Below are 17610 nucleotides of genomic sequence, written 5' to 3'. Positions count from 1 at the left end.
TGAAACACAGTGCAAACGGATGGCTATCTCAACTCTCTTAAAGTAATATTCCAAATAAACAAACAAAGCCTTGCCTCACCTGGTGTGCATTCCTTGCCACTTTGCATCTCATCTCCAAGTGTATTTTGGCATTCAAAGCCACAGGTGCATGCCAGCAAACTTGCTTGTGCAAAAACATGTATGGCATGTTCAGGTTTGCTAAAGGAAGCAAATTATTACATTCAGCTGGGACTTCCTAAGAGGTGGTCAACACATCAGTAGGGAGGTAGAGGACAGTCAAGGTATGAAAACAAAAAAAAGGAAACCAAGTAACCTTGTAATTAGAATTAGGACTGGCCATCCACAAGTGTTTGCTGTTAAATGCAGAAAGGAAGATTTGTATGTAGTAATTTTAGACTACAGCTTTGCTTTTACATACCTTCTCCATGCATATGCTGCTTTTGAGAAATGCCAGCCAAACATTTCTCCTTTGTCAGTGTGGAGACATCAGCCAGCAAAGCCTAGTAAAGCCAAACAGGTGCTCCTTTACAGGACACACTATGAAGGTTTCCCTGTGTGCCAAATGCAGGTATGTTCGGTCTGAATGGCTCTGCAGACTGGATAGAACAACATGAGAGGAAGCAAATCAAAAATCACCAAGGGAAAGCACAGTGGGTGTTCCTCTGAGAAAGGTATGAAAGGGCTGCCAGTCACTATGGATGGCAAAGCCCCAAGAACTGAAAAGAACTGTGATGGTTACACAGCTCAGAGCACTACTCCACCCAAAAGAGATTAGACCTAGGTTGTTCCCAAGTCTCTGCTACCCTCATTGTATTGTCTGCCCCACAGGCCTTTATCCATGTGATTGATATCAATCAGCACCGTCCCCAGTTCCTGGAGAACCATTATGAGGTGACAATTCCTGAAGATACACCTTCTGGAAGAGAAATCCTTCAAGTCAGTGCAACAGACAAGGACAAAGGAAAAGGGCTTATATATACCATCCATGGCAGCATGGACCCCAAAAGCACAAGACTTTTCCAGTTGGATCCAAGCAGTGGTGTCCTCACAACAGCAGAAGGGTTCAGTTCCCAGCCCATGCCACAGCACACCTTAACAGTGATGGTGAGTCCTAGCCAAAGCCTGCTAAGTCCATCAGCTTAGCCAGGACATAACTGCAATGTAGGTTGCTTGAAATTTTCACACTGATTGTAGTCCTTTTCAGAGATTTTTGTCTAGAACAACAGAGAAGAGGAAAGTAGGATTAACTTTTACTAACTGTATAACCATTCTGGGTAGATCTGGTTGCAGCTGTTTTCATAGAGATTAAAAACCTGCTGTTGTCCCCTGACAGCAGATGAAACATAGGAACATAAGAATATAAAAACAGCTACATCAGATAACAGCTGAAGGACTTCCTGAACCAGAGTTGATGCTGTCATATTTAATAAGCCTTGATGGATTTTTTGTTTCATGAAATGCTCCAACAGTTTTTTTTTAAAGCCTTTTGAAAGTTTGCTGCACACAAAGTCCTGTGGCAAGGAGTTCCATAGAGTTTAAAACCATCTGTTAAGCCCCATCATCTGCTAGTTTCATTGAAGGACTACTGGGTTCTTGTACTGGAAAGCATGGTGAGTAATTGTTAACTTTTGCTTCCAGCTCCAAGGCTGTGCTTTGGCTCTGAAACTTGCAGGCTCACTGCCATCTGAGAGGTTGGTACAGCTGAAACACATTGACCTCTGTAAGAGTCCTGATGAGCTATTGGAAGTCTGGTGCAGGAAAGGCTGCCTTCTCCCTGAGTGTGATGGTACCTGCGTTTCCTCTTGTCATTCAGGTACGGGACCAGGAGGTCCCCATCAAGAGGAACTTTGCTCGGATTGTCATCCACGTGGAGAACAGCAACCTTCACCCTCCGCAGTTCAGCAACATCCATTATGAAGCAGAAGTGCTGGACTCAGTAACAGTGGGCACAGAGGTTATACAAGTCAGAGCCCTTGATCCAGACCAAGGAGCCAATGCTGAAATCCACTATTCCCTACAGGCAGGTGAGAGCCATGCAACAAGGCAGTCTTTGCTTTGAACACATCTGCATTTCTATGCTTTCTCTAGTTCTCAGTCAGCATAACTGGGGAACTGAGTATTCCTGGATACCTTAAAAAGTTTTACAACCTGACAGAGAAAAAGAATCATAATACGCTGTATCTGCTTAGTCAGCTTGTTCTGCTTGCTTCTATTGTAGAGAAGAACAGTAAATGGCTGCATGTTTCTTAACCGTGATTTCCTTTTGACCCAGAGAAAGGATAGAGCTAGCAGGTAATTTCCATGTTATAGAATATTGCCATCCTTCCTTAGGGGGATAGTTCAATGCTGGGTCACTGATAAAAGCAAAATGTGGCTGGAACAGTTGGAACAACCTTCCCAGCCACGGGAGCTGACTGATGGATCACTATCTAGTTGTTAGGCAAAAGTACTCACATTCTCACACATCATTATCACTTCCACCAGTTCTACCAAGAAATACATCCTTGAGAAAAGTGGAGTACCCTTTCTCAGAAATGACTGATGGTTTTTTAGGTCATACAAGCTCAGTGGGCAACTATTTTATCGTAGTAAAGGTTAATATTAAAGTACTTATGACTGTGTCACACTGACTATTTAGCACGTAAACTCTTTGCAGGATATGAACCAGCCTTTATTCAGTCTTTCTCACTGGAATTCAGATCAAGTACTGAGAAATTTAATTGTGCCTGGAATATTGGTAATTCTAAGCATGACAGAGCTTGAAGAAAATATTACATTCTTTGCTACCATGTTCTGCACATTAGGTGAAAGTTTCAAGCATACATGCCGCTACTAAGAATTACTTAGAAATTAATCAAGATTGCTACCTACTAATGCAAGAAACAGATGATGATTAGTGTAAATTGCTTGGTTTGAAATAAAGAGCATCAATGAAAAAGCGGCTCATTTTATCTTCATGTTGTTATTTCTCTTACTGCAGGTAATGGGGAAGGTTTCTTCAGCATTGACCCACATTCTGGAATTATTACGGTTGCCCGGAAACTGGACCCATCCAAGCAAGACCGATTTACTCTTATTGTAAAGGCAGAAGATCAAGGGTTCCCTCAGCTGAAAGATTCAGCTACCATACACATCCACATTAGATCCTCCGATAGAACTCCTCCAAAATTTCCAGAGGCTGAATACATCACAGAAGTCAGCGAGGCCACTGCTGTTGGCTCTCCTCTGATTCAGGTTTCAGCCACAAGCTTGTCACCAGTCAGCTATGAAATAAAAGATGGAAATGGAGATGGAGTGTTTTCCATGAACTATCAGTCAGGCCTGATTTCTACCCAGAAGAGCTTAGATTTTGAGCAGGTGTCTTTTTACCAGTTGAAAGTCCGTGGCACCAACATGGCTGGGGCCTTTATGGACACAATAGTACTTATTTATGTCATAGATGAGAATGACAATGTGCCCATCTTCATTAAGCCTTTCTTCATTGGCTGGATCATGGAGAATGCTCCATCACAAAGCATGGTTCTAGATGAAAGCAATGCCCCACTGGTGACCCATGCAACAGACGCTGATCAAGACTGCAATGCTTTGCTGGTCTATGAAATTTTGGAACCAGAGGCACTGAAATATTTTGCAGTAGATTCCAGCACAGGAACACTTACTAGTCATGCTGAAATAGACTATGAGCTCACCCCAGTCTTCCACTTCAGTGTACATGTCCACGACAGTGGAAATCCCAGTTTATTTGCATCCAAGCCAGTCAAGATCACAATACATGTTAAAGATGTGAATGATTCACCTCCCATCTTTTTCAAAGACACTTATCAGCTTTCTGTCTTTTTACCTGCTCACCCAGGGATGGAGCTTTTGTCAGTGCAAGCAAAAGATGCAGATTCAGATGTGACCTATAGCATTGTGGAAGGGAACCTTGATAACACTTTCTATATTCACCCACTCACAGGTCTCATCTCCATTCTTAATGCTACTGGCCTAGGAAGCTATCACGAACTTACGGTTAGAGCTGGGGATGGCTTATATAAGAGCACTGCACAGGTTAAGCTAAATTTAACTCAGGCACAAAGTACTGACTTAAAATTCAATCAAGATGTATATACAGCAACTGTGATGGAGAACTCTACAGATCAGAAGACTCTCACTATTCTTGGGGTAAAGGGATATCAGCTAAATGAACCACTCTTCTACTCACTTTTGAATGGAAAGGAAAGATTTAAAATGATCCAGGCATCTGGAGTACTCCAAACCAAGGGTGTGAAATTTGACCGTGAAACGCAAGATATGCATGAGGTAGCTGTGGAAGTGAAGGACAGTAGGAAACCACCAAGAGTATCCCAAACCACAGTCAAGGTTTATGTAGAGGATATCAATGACAACGCACCTCACTTTGAGAATGTGCCATATTATACCTCAGTGCAGGATGGCACCGAGCCTGGTGATGTACTTTTTCAGGTGTCAGCAACAGACAAAGACATAGGGGATAATGGTGCCATTACCTACTCCTTTGCAGAGGACTACAGGTATTTCTGGATTGACCCCTACCTAGGAGACATCTCACTTAAGAAACCTCTTGATTATCAAGCTTTAAATAAATACAGCCTTCAAGTCATTGCTAAGGACAGAGGTGAGCCTCCTCTCCAGGCTGAAGAGGAGGTTGTGATTAGTGTAAGGAACAAATCCAATCCTCTTTTCCAAAGCTTTTACTACCGAGTGAAAGTGCCAGAAAATATCCCACTGTACACATCTATTCTTCACATACAAGCCCGTAGTCCTGAAGGCTTGCGCCTAATCTATAACATTGTGGAAGAAGACTCCCTGAAACAGTTCAGCACCGACTTCAAAACTGGTGTCCTTACTGTCACAGGCCAGCTGGACTATGAACTAGAGACAAAACACACATTCACTGTTAGAGCCACGGACACAGCACTAGGATCCTTTTCTGAAGCGATAGTAGAAGTGGAGGTAGAAGACGTTAATGACAACGCCCCCATATTTTCTCAGACGATTTACATGGCCTCTGTCTCGGAGAGTTTGCCCGCACAGACCCCTGTTGTCCAGCTCTCTGCTTCTGATAAAGATTCAGGAAGAAACAAAGTGATATCCTATCAGATCTTGGATGATGGTTCAGATGCTGCCAAATTCTTTAATATTGATTCCAGCACAGGACAAATAACAACAGCCCAAGCACTTGATTATGAGAAAAATCAACAGTTTCGCATGAAAGTAAGAGCTATAGATCATGGGATGCCTCCACTTAGCAGTGATGCCCTGGTAATTGTAGATGTGACAGACATCAATGACAATCCCCCAGAGTTCAGCCAGCTTCAGTACGAAGCTAAGGTAAGCGAAATGGCTACATGCGGGCACATCGTGGTAAAAGTCCAGGCTCTGGACCCTGATAGTGGAGACACCACACGACTAGAATATGTGATACTCTCAGGTAATGACAACAGGCATTTCACCATCAACAGCACTTCTGGAATAATATCTATGTTCAACCGCTGCAGAAAAGACTTGGAGTCATCTTACAACCTCAAAGTTTCTGCCTCAGATGGAGTTTTCAAGAGTACTGTGCCTGTGTACATCAATACCACAAATGCCAACAAATATAGCCCATCTTTTCAGCAGAACATGTATGAGGCAGAACTGGCGGAAAATGCTGAGATAGGCACCAAAGTGATTGAGCTGCTGGCTATTGACCCAGACGGTGGCCCATACGGCACCATAGACTATACTATCATAAATAAACTTGCCCATGAGAAGTTCTCCATAGACAATAAGGGTCATATCACCACTCTGCAAAAACTAGACAGAGAAAACTCTACAGAGAGAGTCATTGCCATTAAAGTCATGGCCAAGGATGGGGGTGGGAAGGTGGCATTCTGTACTGTCAAAATAATCCTTACAGATGAGAATGACAACCCACCTCAGTTTAAAGCCTCTGAATACACACTGTCCATCCAGTCCAATGTTAGCAAAGGCTCCCCTGTCATTCAGGTACTAGCTTACGATGCCGATGAAGGTGCAAATGCAGATGTGATTTACTCTGTTGACTCTGTGGAAGATACAACAGAAGACCTTGTTGAGATCAATGCTGCCACTGGGGTTGTTAAAGTCAAGGAGAGCCTTATTGGTTTAGAAAACAGAGCCTTTAACTTCAAGGTGAAAGCTGAGGATGGCAGACCTCCTCATTGGATCTCCTTTGTCCCAGTGAATCTTCAGATTGTTCCCCGGGATGTGACATTGCCAAGGTTTTCTGAGCCCCTTTATACATTCTCAGCATCTGAGGACCTTTCAGAAGGATCAGAAATAGGGTCAGTCAAAGCTTTTGCAGAGGATCCCATTATATACAGCCTGGTGAAGGGAACCACTACAGAAAGTAATAAGGATGAGGTGTTCACACTGGATGAGCAAACAGGGACTCTGAAAATCAAAAAGGCTGTGGATCATGAGATCACAAAGTGGTACCAGATTGATGTTATGGCTCACTGTTCACATCAGGAGACTGAGCTTGTCTCGCTGGTCTCTGTGAATATCCAAGTGCAGGATGTCAATGACAACAGACCTGTTTTTGAGGCAGATCCATACAAAGCTTTTGTCATGGAGAACATGCCATCAGGAACCACAGTCATTCAAGTGACAGCTAATGACCAGGACACAGGAAATGATGGACAAGTAACCTACAGTTTGGAAGCAGAGTCTGGCAGCCTCCAAGGACTCTTCACTATTGATGGTGAGAGTGGGTGGATCACCACGTTAAAAGAGCTGGATTGCGAAGCTCAGGAGATCTACCAGTTTTATGTAGTGGCCACTGATCACGGCAGGAAAGTCCAGCTCTCTTCCCAAACCCTGGTGGAGGTCACTGTCTCTGATGAAAATGATAATGCTCCACAGTTCACCTCAGACTTCTATAAAGGGTCGATAATTGAGAATGCGGAGCCAGGACAGGCTGTTGTCACACTGAGTAGCATCGATGCAGATATTTCTGAGCAGAACAGGCGGGTCACGTGCTACATAACTGGTGAGTTATGCCTAACTTACTTTTTAATAGGCAAGAATGATTAATGTCATGTTGAAGTCAGATTTTGATATACTATCTTTCAGAATGTTAATATACAAATAGCATTATACTAATTCTCCATCAGAACTGGGAGATGTATCTCATTTATTTCAAAATAAACAAACACAAAAATATATAAGTAATTATACAACATTGCAGGTATATTTATACGCACTTATTATTAGCTAATAATTATGACTGTGCAATTGAAATACCTCTTGCATGGACACAATCAGTGATACAGCTGGAAGGAAAGTCTCTTTCACATAAATACTGAGCGCTGTATCTAAGTTCTTCGGTCTTGCTGTTTTTCTTGTAAACACTGCCCTGAGTTTACACATCAAACAAATGTATGTCCTGCATATATTTTTAATAACTGTATATGTGCACACAGGATGTATATAACTTTCTGGTATTAAATGCATTTCCTACAAAGTCAGTTTTACTCTGACTTATCAAAAAATAAGTCCTCAAATATATGGAGCTGCACTTTTTTTCCCCCAAAGATTGCAGTTAACCACCTTGCAGGCTGTTGGATGTTTTGGACTGTTATTTCAATCTTAGTTAAGTATTTGACCGGCAAGAAATACTAAAGGTGCCTCTTGCATCCCTGCAACATGAGTTGTGCCAGCTGAAATTAACCACTGTTCTAAAACAACAACAAAGGCTACAGTACAAAACTCATTGTGCATCTGTACAAGTAGAAGCTTGAATTTATGGTACTTTTTGACCCCAAAGAGACTTTCTCGGGCCTGGAACAAATACTTCAAATGAAAATGTTTTTTTCCAACTCAAACAAGACACTTCAGAGTCAAAGCACTTAGCCTGATCATGCTGTAGCCTGTTATCTATCATTACAACCATTCAAAACAGAAGAGGAATGCTGGCATTTTCAATTACTTTATGGTATGCCTAGGTATTTGTAAGTCTTCGAGAGGAAAGATTCAATTAATATCTGTAGTAGCATTTCTGTTGTTTTAAAGGTTCTAGTAACCTCCAGTTACCTCAAATCTGAAAAGGTGTACATTTATATCAGTGATGATTAACATACCTTCTCTCTGCTTTGTACTTACAAGCATAGATCAAATTTTACGTAATAAATATGTAAGTACGATGGCAGTATAGTGCTGTAGCAAAAGAACCTAAGAGGTGAACAAGGAGCCTAGCTTCCCAGTGCTCAAATCTCTTCAGACCCCAACAGAGAAGACCCTTCCAGCACTAGCCTAGAAGAGCGTCCACCAGTTTCCGGTCCATCCTGTCATTTGTACTGAAGTGCCTTAATTTCCCAAATAGTATAAGGAAGATGAGTGATACAGAGAGGAGACTTGTCCCAGATCATAAACCGTTTCCCCAAAGTAAGACCAAGAATTAGCAGAAGAGGTCTTCCTCTCTGTTCCTCTCATGGGCATTGTAGTGAGAGGCAGGGCTAGGACTTGGTGTCTTACCACAAGTTGTGCTACCCTGAAAAATAAGGGCTCTTAGTCCACTTCCAGGAGAGTTTGTACAGGAGGACCTAAGGTCCACCTTGTCCCAAAAGCTTTTACTGGCCTTGATGGGATCATAGATGGACTTTGATTTCAAATGCAGGAAACTAAATCTGAACATGGTAAGAATCTCTCAATATTAGAAGAAGGGCTAATAGACATCTCCTCGTGCCTCCATATTCACAACCATGAAACAACACTAATTCAAATGAAAGCAGAAAGAAAGCGAATATAATTTACCAGGCTGTGCAAAGCCTTTCAGAGTCTAGCACAAATAAGCCCTACAGCCACCTCTCTCCATTGCTTCTCATTACCTAATGTGCTCCCTTCTTCTGCCCAAAGGCTTGGGTTCAGCAGAGGACATAAGCTCTTTGCCAGAGGAGAGGGATTCTCCAAGGGTGACATCCACTCCTTTTATAAATCACTTTGGCTAACATCAGCAGGAGAGTCATGAAACTGGTGGATTGGAGAGTCTACCTAGCCTGGATTTATCGGGGTATTTCAAAATTTATCCCTTATAAAATCAAAAGGTAGCCTCAAATAATAGAGCTATATATTTAATGCAGCTATGAGTTAAAAAGCAAATGAAACTAAATATGGTATTGTAGCAATAAGACCCAACCAATGTCCGTAGGATATTTATAACTCTCAGGTACCTTTAGGAACATATACTAAGACAGACTGACATGCTTTAGAAAAGTGATAGTTTTGCGATGATTAATATGCATGTCTGCAGAACAATACACAAATGTTTCTGCATTTGGGAGTTGCTCCCTCCTTCCAGCTCCTTCCTCTCCACATTGTAGGATTCAAATAGTAACTAACAGAAACACGAAGCGTATTTCTCAGGGTCTGGTGTGCAGTGAAGTAGAGCCAACTGCTCCCCACACAGCCAGTACAACACCAACGCCCTTTCTGCGTCACCACTGCAAGTCCTTCAGCTCTCATAAGGGACTGGGAGTGAACACGCCTCTATCCTTGTCTCTTATCACTTCAGATTTTCAGCACTGTGTAAATGTCTTTTTTCTCCATCTTACCTCCTGTGCTTTTCTAGAAGGAGATGTATTAGGACAGTTCACAGTTAGTGAAATTGAGGGAGAATGGACAATTTCTTCCAAGAAGCCTCTGGATAGAGAAGATAAAGAGAAATACCTCCTCAAGGTTATGGCTTCTGATGGAAAATTTCAGGCTACCACTGAAGTGGAAATTTTTGTTCTGGATATCAATGACAACAGTCCTGAATGCGGTCAGGTAAGAGATCTCTCCTGGTATATTAGGGAATATGAGAGGAGCAGCTAGGAAGGAGAGAAAGTAGCTGTGAGGAAGAAAGGACAGAAAAGGCACATGTTAAGAGGGTTTGGCTTGTCATAATTTTTCTCACACGATCCTGTTGCTTTGATTGTGTTTAGCACTTTTAATTAAGCTGCACGTCAAGCAAGAACATTAAATCTAGCCTCCGAGCATGTTTGCCAGCAGTAAATGAGTGCCTAAGCATTATAAAGGATAATTTTTGGAGATAAACAATGCCAGGAAGCCTCCTGGGCAGGGGCATGTAAATTACCAAACTTTATATTCTGTTAAGCAAGAAGATTCCCATCAGGAGGTTTGTTACTGTACAGAGAGCTGATCATTGCTGTGGGTTTCACTCGTGAGAAACAACAGAAGTGATCACTTCCTAAACTTTCAGGACCCGTGTGGAATGAGTGCTTTGGTGCCAATGAGCTTCCCACAGCCGGTTACTCTCATGGCGATGGCACTGATGCAAATTACTGGCCTTTACGTGCTCATAGCAAGAGACAGGGGATGGATATTGATATTGAAGTATCACCATAGTACTCTATAGCTCCCACCCTACTGTAAGAGTAAGGATAACAGAGATTATCATTTAACACTTGCTAACCAAGAAACCTCAAGTTTAAAAGGACCTCAAGATGTCAGCTATTCCATCCTCTGGTCCGAAAGAAGATCTGATCAATCAAAACTGTTTATCTAACCCATTCTCAGAGATTAGAGCCAGAGGTGGAGGTTTGCAGTCTTCCTTGCTAATATGCTACTCAGTTTCAGTGCATTATCTATCAGATAGCCTCCCAAATGTTGAATATTCCTGGAAAACAGGTTGTTTCTTTACTCAATGCAGCAGCCTCTTACAGAGTATCAAAGTTAAGATGATTCCTCTCTCTCTCTTTTTTTTAAAAAAAAAGCTAAATAGCACTGATTAGGTCAACCATAGATCACACTGTAGATTTCCAAACTTCCCTCCAACTGGTCCACATCCCTCCTGAACTGTAGTTTTCACAGTTGGCTACTGCTCCAGGCAGGGCTTTAAAAGTGTCAGACATAACAGGCTTGTCTTCCAGCCTGTACTCATATACCCTGGCATTGTGGTTTCTTTTCACAACAGCAAGACGTTAAGCATATTGTGCTCCACTGTAAACCACATGATTTCTCCTTTTCCATGAAAGTTCTGCCAGTCTGTTTTCCCCTTATTGAGTGAGAGTGAGTGAAGGCAATTTGAAGATGGATCAAAAGCCAATGACACCTTCTGTATTTGTCAGATATCCTATACTGGGAGAGTCTCTGAAGACGCCCTCCCGGGTCTTTTCATTTTGAAAATATCAGCGACCGACCCTGATGTTGGCAGCAATGCCCAGATAACATACAGCCTCCATGGCCCCGGAGCAGAGGAGTTCCAACTGGGCCTACATACAGGTGAGATCTGGCCCTCCCCCATGGCAGTATAAGAGCAAGTGGATGCTTTTATTCTCTTTCTCATCCCGCCAGAGAGATACCAGCTTCCAGCCACAGTGCATCACTTACTTCCTCTTGAACAAACAAAATGACTGTTCATTCTAACTCTCTCATGCTGGCAGGGGGTGACAAACAGCAGTTTTATTGCATTATAGACTAAAGGAGCACTTGCTCTGTGTCTTCCTGCTATCTTTCTTTACAAATGTTTGGCACTAACATTGTGAAAATGAAGGGCAGACACTATTGCTAACAGTCATGTCCCAAGGAGGAGATATAGGCAAAGCATTAAAGCACTGACTTGATCTAGAGACGTAAGTTCTTGTCTAAACTCTACAGAAAAGTCTTAGCTCGATTAAAAAAAAAGTGTATTTGCTGATCTTGTTTTCCTCCTTTCCAAATAGGTACACTGATACTTCTAGAGCTCACCTGAGGTTCATTACATTGCAGAAAGCTTAATTCAGCAGAGTTTACAAAGATGATTAGAAGTACAATTTATTTATGAGCGCCCATATCCCATGACAACATCCATTGCATAAAGTTCAGCCTGACTTGTAAGACTCTCTGTCTTACAAGTGTGCCTGTGCCAAGTCCTGCCAGAACAAAGTCTGGCAATGATCTGAAAATAGCTCTGAGCAATGTTGTATGGACACATCATCGCTATTAACTGGATTAGAACTGGTGTTCAAACCCAGTCTGCTGTCTCCCACAGTTCGTTCAGGAAGACAGCATGCTTGAACCTCTCTAAGCTCTCCTAGACTGCAGTTGCAAAAGACAAGACCATCTCCTGTTATTTCCAATAGGGGAGCTGACCACTTCTGCACCTCTTGACCGGGAACAGAAACCTGTGTACCATCTTGTCGCCAAGGCGACAGATGGCGGAGGCCACTCCTGCCAAGCAGATGTTACACTTATCATAGAGGACACAAATGACAATGCACCGAGATTCTTCCCCAGTCACTGCGCTGTGGCTGTTTTTGACAACACCACAACAAAGACACCCATAGCTGTGGTTGCTGCCAGGGACCTTGATGAAGGTGAGTCAGAATAGCGGGGTTTTTTTTTTTTTTTTTAAAAAAAAAAAAAAAAAAAAAAAGTTAATCTTTCATCCTGAATAGAAACCCTTAAAAGCTAGGGAAGTGTTGCAGCAATGGGCATAGATGATTGAATCTTGGCAAAGACAACTGCCTGGATCTCATCACTGACACATTCCTGACTTGTGGGCTTGCATCAGCATTCTCGTGACCCTACAGGAAGTACTGTACCTCTAGAACCATGCAGACAGACGTTGAGGACAAGTTCAGAAATTGTAATGTGACACAACTGACTGTAAAACAGATTTTATCTTGGATCCAAACTGGACAGAAATCATCCTAAAGATAGAGACTGAGAACCCACATAATTAGGAAGAAAGGGAACTTTGGATCTGCAGAGGGTAGATGATATGGATGGAGTGATCCTTCTGAAAATACAGAGAATTTTCCTGTAATTTCAGATTCTCACAAAAAATAGCTAAGGCTCCTAAGAAGAGAGTTTTCATTAAACCTCAAAAGCAGAAATTGAATTTACAGTGATAGAGAAGCAGGATAAGTATTATCTGCTCTTGGATGAGATTTGAAGTTTTGAAACAAAGGAATTAAAAATGGGAGTCACCAGTACATATAAGGCAGATGATGCTGATTGACAGATGATAGTGAGAGTGGCTAGATAACTGAATCTGCAGGTGAACAGGAGCACACTTGAAGATTTTCATACAGCCTCCATTTCCCCTAGAATTTAAGTTCACGTAGGTACGTGTAGTCCTAACGAGTTAAAATAAAATAAAATAAGAAACAGCATCATTCCTGCCCATCTATTAATGCAGTCTGTCACGGTGTCCTTCCAGGTCTCAATGCCGAGGTGGTCTATTCTCTCTCTGACTCTGCCAATGGACACTTTTCAATTGAGGAAACAACAGGGGTGATTCGCCTGGAAAAGCCTCTAAAGGACACTCAGCACTCGGCATTTGAGCTGACAGTCTGCGCTACAGACCGGGGCACCCCAGAGCCACTCTCTGCTCTTGGCACTGTCACTGTCTCTGTGGTGGATCTAAATGAGTATTTACCTGTTTTCCTGGCCCCTGAATATGTGGCCATAGTAAAAGAAGATGTGGCCGTGGGCACGGAAGTTCTCAATTTGTCAATATTGACAAGGGACAACACAGAAAACACAGATATCAAGTATGAAATTGTGAATGGCAATGACCACGGGAAATTTCAACTCAACTCAAACACAGGTAAGAAGGTCTTGTGCCCAGGCAGGCCCAACATCAACAGCTGTCCTTATCTGCTCCTTCTCTATTTGGCTTGCACTTCTGCTCTTTTCTCCTCAGACTTTAGCCATTTGAAAGTATTGCACTTGCTCTTTTCCTACCTCTGCTCTTTGATCCTGATCCACTTGTGATTCTTAGACTGCCTTCATCTTTTCTTCCTCCTATTTTCTCCTTTCTCTGAAGATCTTTCCCAATCTTCTTTCATTCCTATTCCTCTCTCTCCCTGTGTGTGTCCTCAGATCTTTCTCTTACCTCTCCACCACATATTCTCAGCCTTTAACACCCTTTCCTATTCTTTTACTGAAAGATGTCCCCATGCATGTCAGAGCAGGGGGCTGGGGAAGAAGAATGTCAACACACTTCATTTTTAAAAAATAGCTTCCCTTGATGTTCCCAATTAGATGACCTTGGCCACAAATCTTTTCTGCCCCTATACCGAGTACAGTATGGGGGATAGGAAATACAGTCTTCCCTAAATTTTACCAGCCAAGTCATTTAAGGCCTGATTCAGTCTTACTGAAATCAGTAGAAAAATTACTGTTATATCTCTGGGACATAAGACAGCTCTGTGGGAGTGAGGAATATATAGAGAATAGGATTGGGACATTTTTCCACTTCAAAATGCTAGAGGTGATTTTATTTTAAAAATGTTGTCCATGCTGATCCCACAGGGAATATACAGCCCAGGGTAACATACAGTTATATTAGGTAGCACTCAGTGAATATTGATATGTTTTCTATCCATCTACCAATGCAGGTGCCTTATACATAAATGGAAGCTTGGACTTCGAAGCCAGTCACGAGTATTATCTATCCATTGAGGGAACAAGGAAGGGCTCAGCTTCTCTAAGTGATGTCACCATGGTGGTGATCAACATCACTGACATTAACGACCATGCACCGGAATTCATCCAAGACCCTTACTTTGCTGATATCCGGGAAGATGCTGCAGTTGGAGAAACTATCCTCACAGTATGATAAAGAACTAGGCCAGCTGTGTTTTTCTCTTCTCTTACTTATGTTATGCAGTATTTACTCTGCCTTTGAATAGAGATACCTCAACATAGCCATTGAATGAAAAGGGGATCCCCATCTTCAATAGCATACATGGGGATCAACACAGAGAGCAGGGCTATGATATTCAGCATTAAAATCCAGGTGTTACTTTACATAGGATGATGACCAACATTCATGATAGACCACAGACATGGAAGGCATTTAGCCTTAGAAGACAACCTTTAAGTGAAAGCTTAAGATACCCAAAAGAAATACAGATACTTAGGGATATCCCAAACAAGATTAAATGGCTGTATAAGGCCAAAAGCCTATGAGGCCTAGGAAAGGCAGGGAGTTCTTTGGGCAGAACAGCAGAGCCCAAGACATTCCAGTGAGATGTCCCCTGCCAAACCAGTATTACCATCACACAGAGTTGGTGATGCCAGGAAACGAATGAGCAGAAAACCTGCGCTTTGCAGTTTTCTCCTGGAAAAACTAATGAATGAAACTTATTTGAATTACTTTCCTCCCTCTTTCTTATCTGAAAGAAGTTCAATCCAATACGCTGAAATGATAAGGAGGTCTTAACACCTGTCCTTTCTTGGCAAGGCCATCTTAGGCCAGGAACTGTAGGTTTTTCTTTCTCCTAATAGGTGTCAGCTGATGACTTGGACGGAGCAATGAACAATCAGATCACATATTCAATTGTGGGAGGGAACCCACTGGGACACTTTGCCATTCAACCAAAGAGTGGGCAGATCAGCATTGCCAAGCACCTGGACAGAGAGGAGGTGAGTTCAGGATAACAGAAACAAGAGAGTTAGAAAAGATGAGGTGCAAAAGACTAAGAGAGCGCACTATACTCAGTTACATCCTGTCTTCTGAATGATCTAATACTGTAATGAGAAGGCAAGTCTTTCATTAATTTATTTTCTAGACCCATAGATATCACTGTAGAAAAGCTGAACTTCTGGGAAGATGATGTAGTCTTCACTAGTGATAGCATGGGCTGTTGTATGTTCTGCCAGTGCTCCAGAGATGGCTGAATATGAGACAGCTCCAAGTTGGAAACCAGCATGGTTGATTTCTGCTTCTCTCAATCAAAGTAATATAGAATGTAGTTATGGAGAGGAGCTTGAAAGGTCATCTGGACCATCCCTGATTTGTAAAGCAGAAGCAACTATATCCAAACCATCCTTGACAGATGTTTGCCCAGCTTGCTTTCACCCATTTTTGGCAAATTGTTTCTCTTCTCCACAACTACTATGAGGTTATTTTTTTTTAGCAAGGTGCTTTGAGATTTGTAAATGGAGGGTCCTAGCCAAGGGACAAAGCTATTATTATGATATAATGCAAAGCCTCAAAAATTTTAACAAGATGCAACAGAGTTAAACATCTATATGAGAAAGCCAGCATTCCTTCACTTCTCCAAGTGACCATGCTTTATAAATTATCCAGATCCCCAGCTATACCCTAACAGTTCGAGCCACAGACAACGGCCACCCTGCTCAGTTCAGCGATGTTGCTCTGCATGTCCAAGTGTCTGATGTCAATGACAACCCTCCTCGGTTCTTCCAGCTCAACTACAGCGTAGTGGTGCAGGTAAGCCAAGGCAGGGGGGGGGATGTTCTCCCAGTTCATCTCGGGGTACTAAGGTACCCACATGTGAGTGGCTGTTGAGGCAGAGAAGGGAGTTAGTGATGAAGCATGCTGCTGCTTGTGCTCATTGCTACAAAGAACTAGCAGGATCCACTGGGGCAGATAGCCAACAGATGCCATTTTCTCCTACAAGCAACTTTAGGCATCTTCTGTCCTTTTAGCACAGAGCCTGCAGAGCTCTTTTCACACTTTTCAAGCCTGACCTGCAGCCCTTTCCTCCCTTGCATTTGTCCATATTTACACCAAAAATAAAGTGTGGACCCAAGCACACAGTCAAGCACTGCTACTGCTGATGGACATAACTAGTGAGCCCATAGCTCAGGCTCAAAGCACCCATACATACTCAGAAAGACAGGAGCCCAGAACATGCTTTCATCTCCCCTTGTACTTACATGACTCTAGGGGTAAGCCAGGGCAGCAGTAGCTCAGCTGTCTACATTAATCTAGGTGACTCTATATGTATTTAATGCTATGTAAGGAAGACCCTTATCACCACTGCATTACTGCCAATGATGGCAGGAGTCCAAATGAGCAAGAGATTTCTGTCTCTGTTTTTGATGCAGCAGTCTTAGGAGTAATGCCAATTCCTAGGCCTGTTCTCTACTACTATCCTTCCTTATTTCAGGAGAACGCCCCAGTGGGTACAAGCGTCCTGGAGCTGATTATGAGCGACAGAGACTCCCCAGAAAATGGACCGCCATATTCATTCCAGATCACCCAAGGAAATGATGGGAAGGCCTTTGATGTCACCCAAAATGGTCTGCTGGTGACATCATCCATCCTGAACAGAAGAGTGAAAGAACAGTACCTATTACAAGTCCAGGTATAGCCTACCTTACTCCCCTGGTATATTAATTTACCTAGCCAAATTTAGTAATAACAAAATGAGATTAGGACAGCATAGCTGGATGGAAACTGCACTGGCTTTGGCAAAATCCTGTCTGGGCACAAATTCTGCAGCTTGGAACCAAATAGAGCTCATCTCTGAACAGTTTGTCCACAAGAACCTGGAAATTAGCCTCTGTATTGATAAAATCAGATAATATGGTCATGAGAAGTGCTCTGTCATCAATTTCCTTGGAGAAACACTTTTCCCAGTATAATTCTAGTGACTTTCAGTTTAAAGTGAAACCTGGAACTGGTCCTGAAAACTTTCTCCAAGCATCCTAGGAGGGATTTTAGCTTTTCTTCAAGAATTTGTATTGGTACAGAATAAGTGAGTTATTCACTGTTAGCAGTAAGATATCCCATTAGAAACAACATAATAATAATATGTAAAGTACATACATCTCCAGTAATAGTAGCTGTTCTAAAAGCTACTGTTATTATTATTAACCTCAACC

At 42.3% G+C, this 17610-nt stretch overlaps 1 protein-coding gene across 1 annotated transcript in view; it reads left to right on the top strand.

The window, feature by feature from the left end:
* The window catches only part of FAT2 (FAT atypical cadherin 2), a 46769-nt gene that overhangs the window by 16436 nt on the left and 12723 nt on the right, over positions 1–17610 (top strand). Inside the window, exons 7-17 of the mRNA XM_062587279.1 lie at positions 829–1104; positions 1814–2024; positions 2981–7033; positions 9611–9807; positions 11112–11265; positions 12105–12338; positions 13187–13576; positions 14370–14584; positions 15262–15399; positions 16067–16210; positions 16893–17090. Coding sequence (XP_062443263.1) covers positions 829–1104; positions 1814–2024; positions 2981–7033; positions 9611–9807; positions 11112–11265; positions 12105–12338; positions 13187–13576; positions 14370–14584; positions 15262–15399; positions 16067–16210; positions 16893–17090 — 6210 coding nt within the window. The remainder of the gene's footprint in view (positions 1–828; positions 1105–1813; positions 2025–2980; positions 7034–9610; positions 9808–11111; positions 11266–12104; positions 12339–13186; positions 13577–14369; positions 14585–15261; positions 15400–16066; positions 16211–16892; positions 17091–17610) is intronic.

This window comes from Rhea pennata, chromosome 14 (genome assembly GCF_028389875.1).
Source record: "Rhea pennata isolate bPtePen1 chromosome 14, bPtePen1.pri, whole genome shotgun sequence".
Classification (NCBI taxonomy): Eukaryota; Metazoa; Chordata; class Aves; order Rheiformes; family Rheidae; genus Rhea; species Rhea pennata.
Note: the sequence above shows the minus strand (reverse complement) of the source record. Positions and strands in the feature narration are given on the sequence as shown.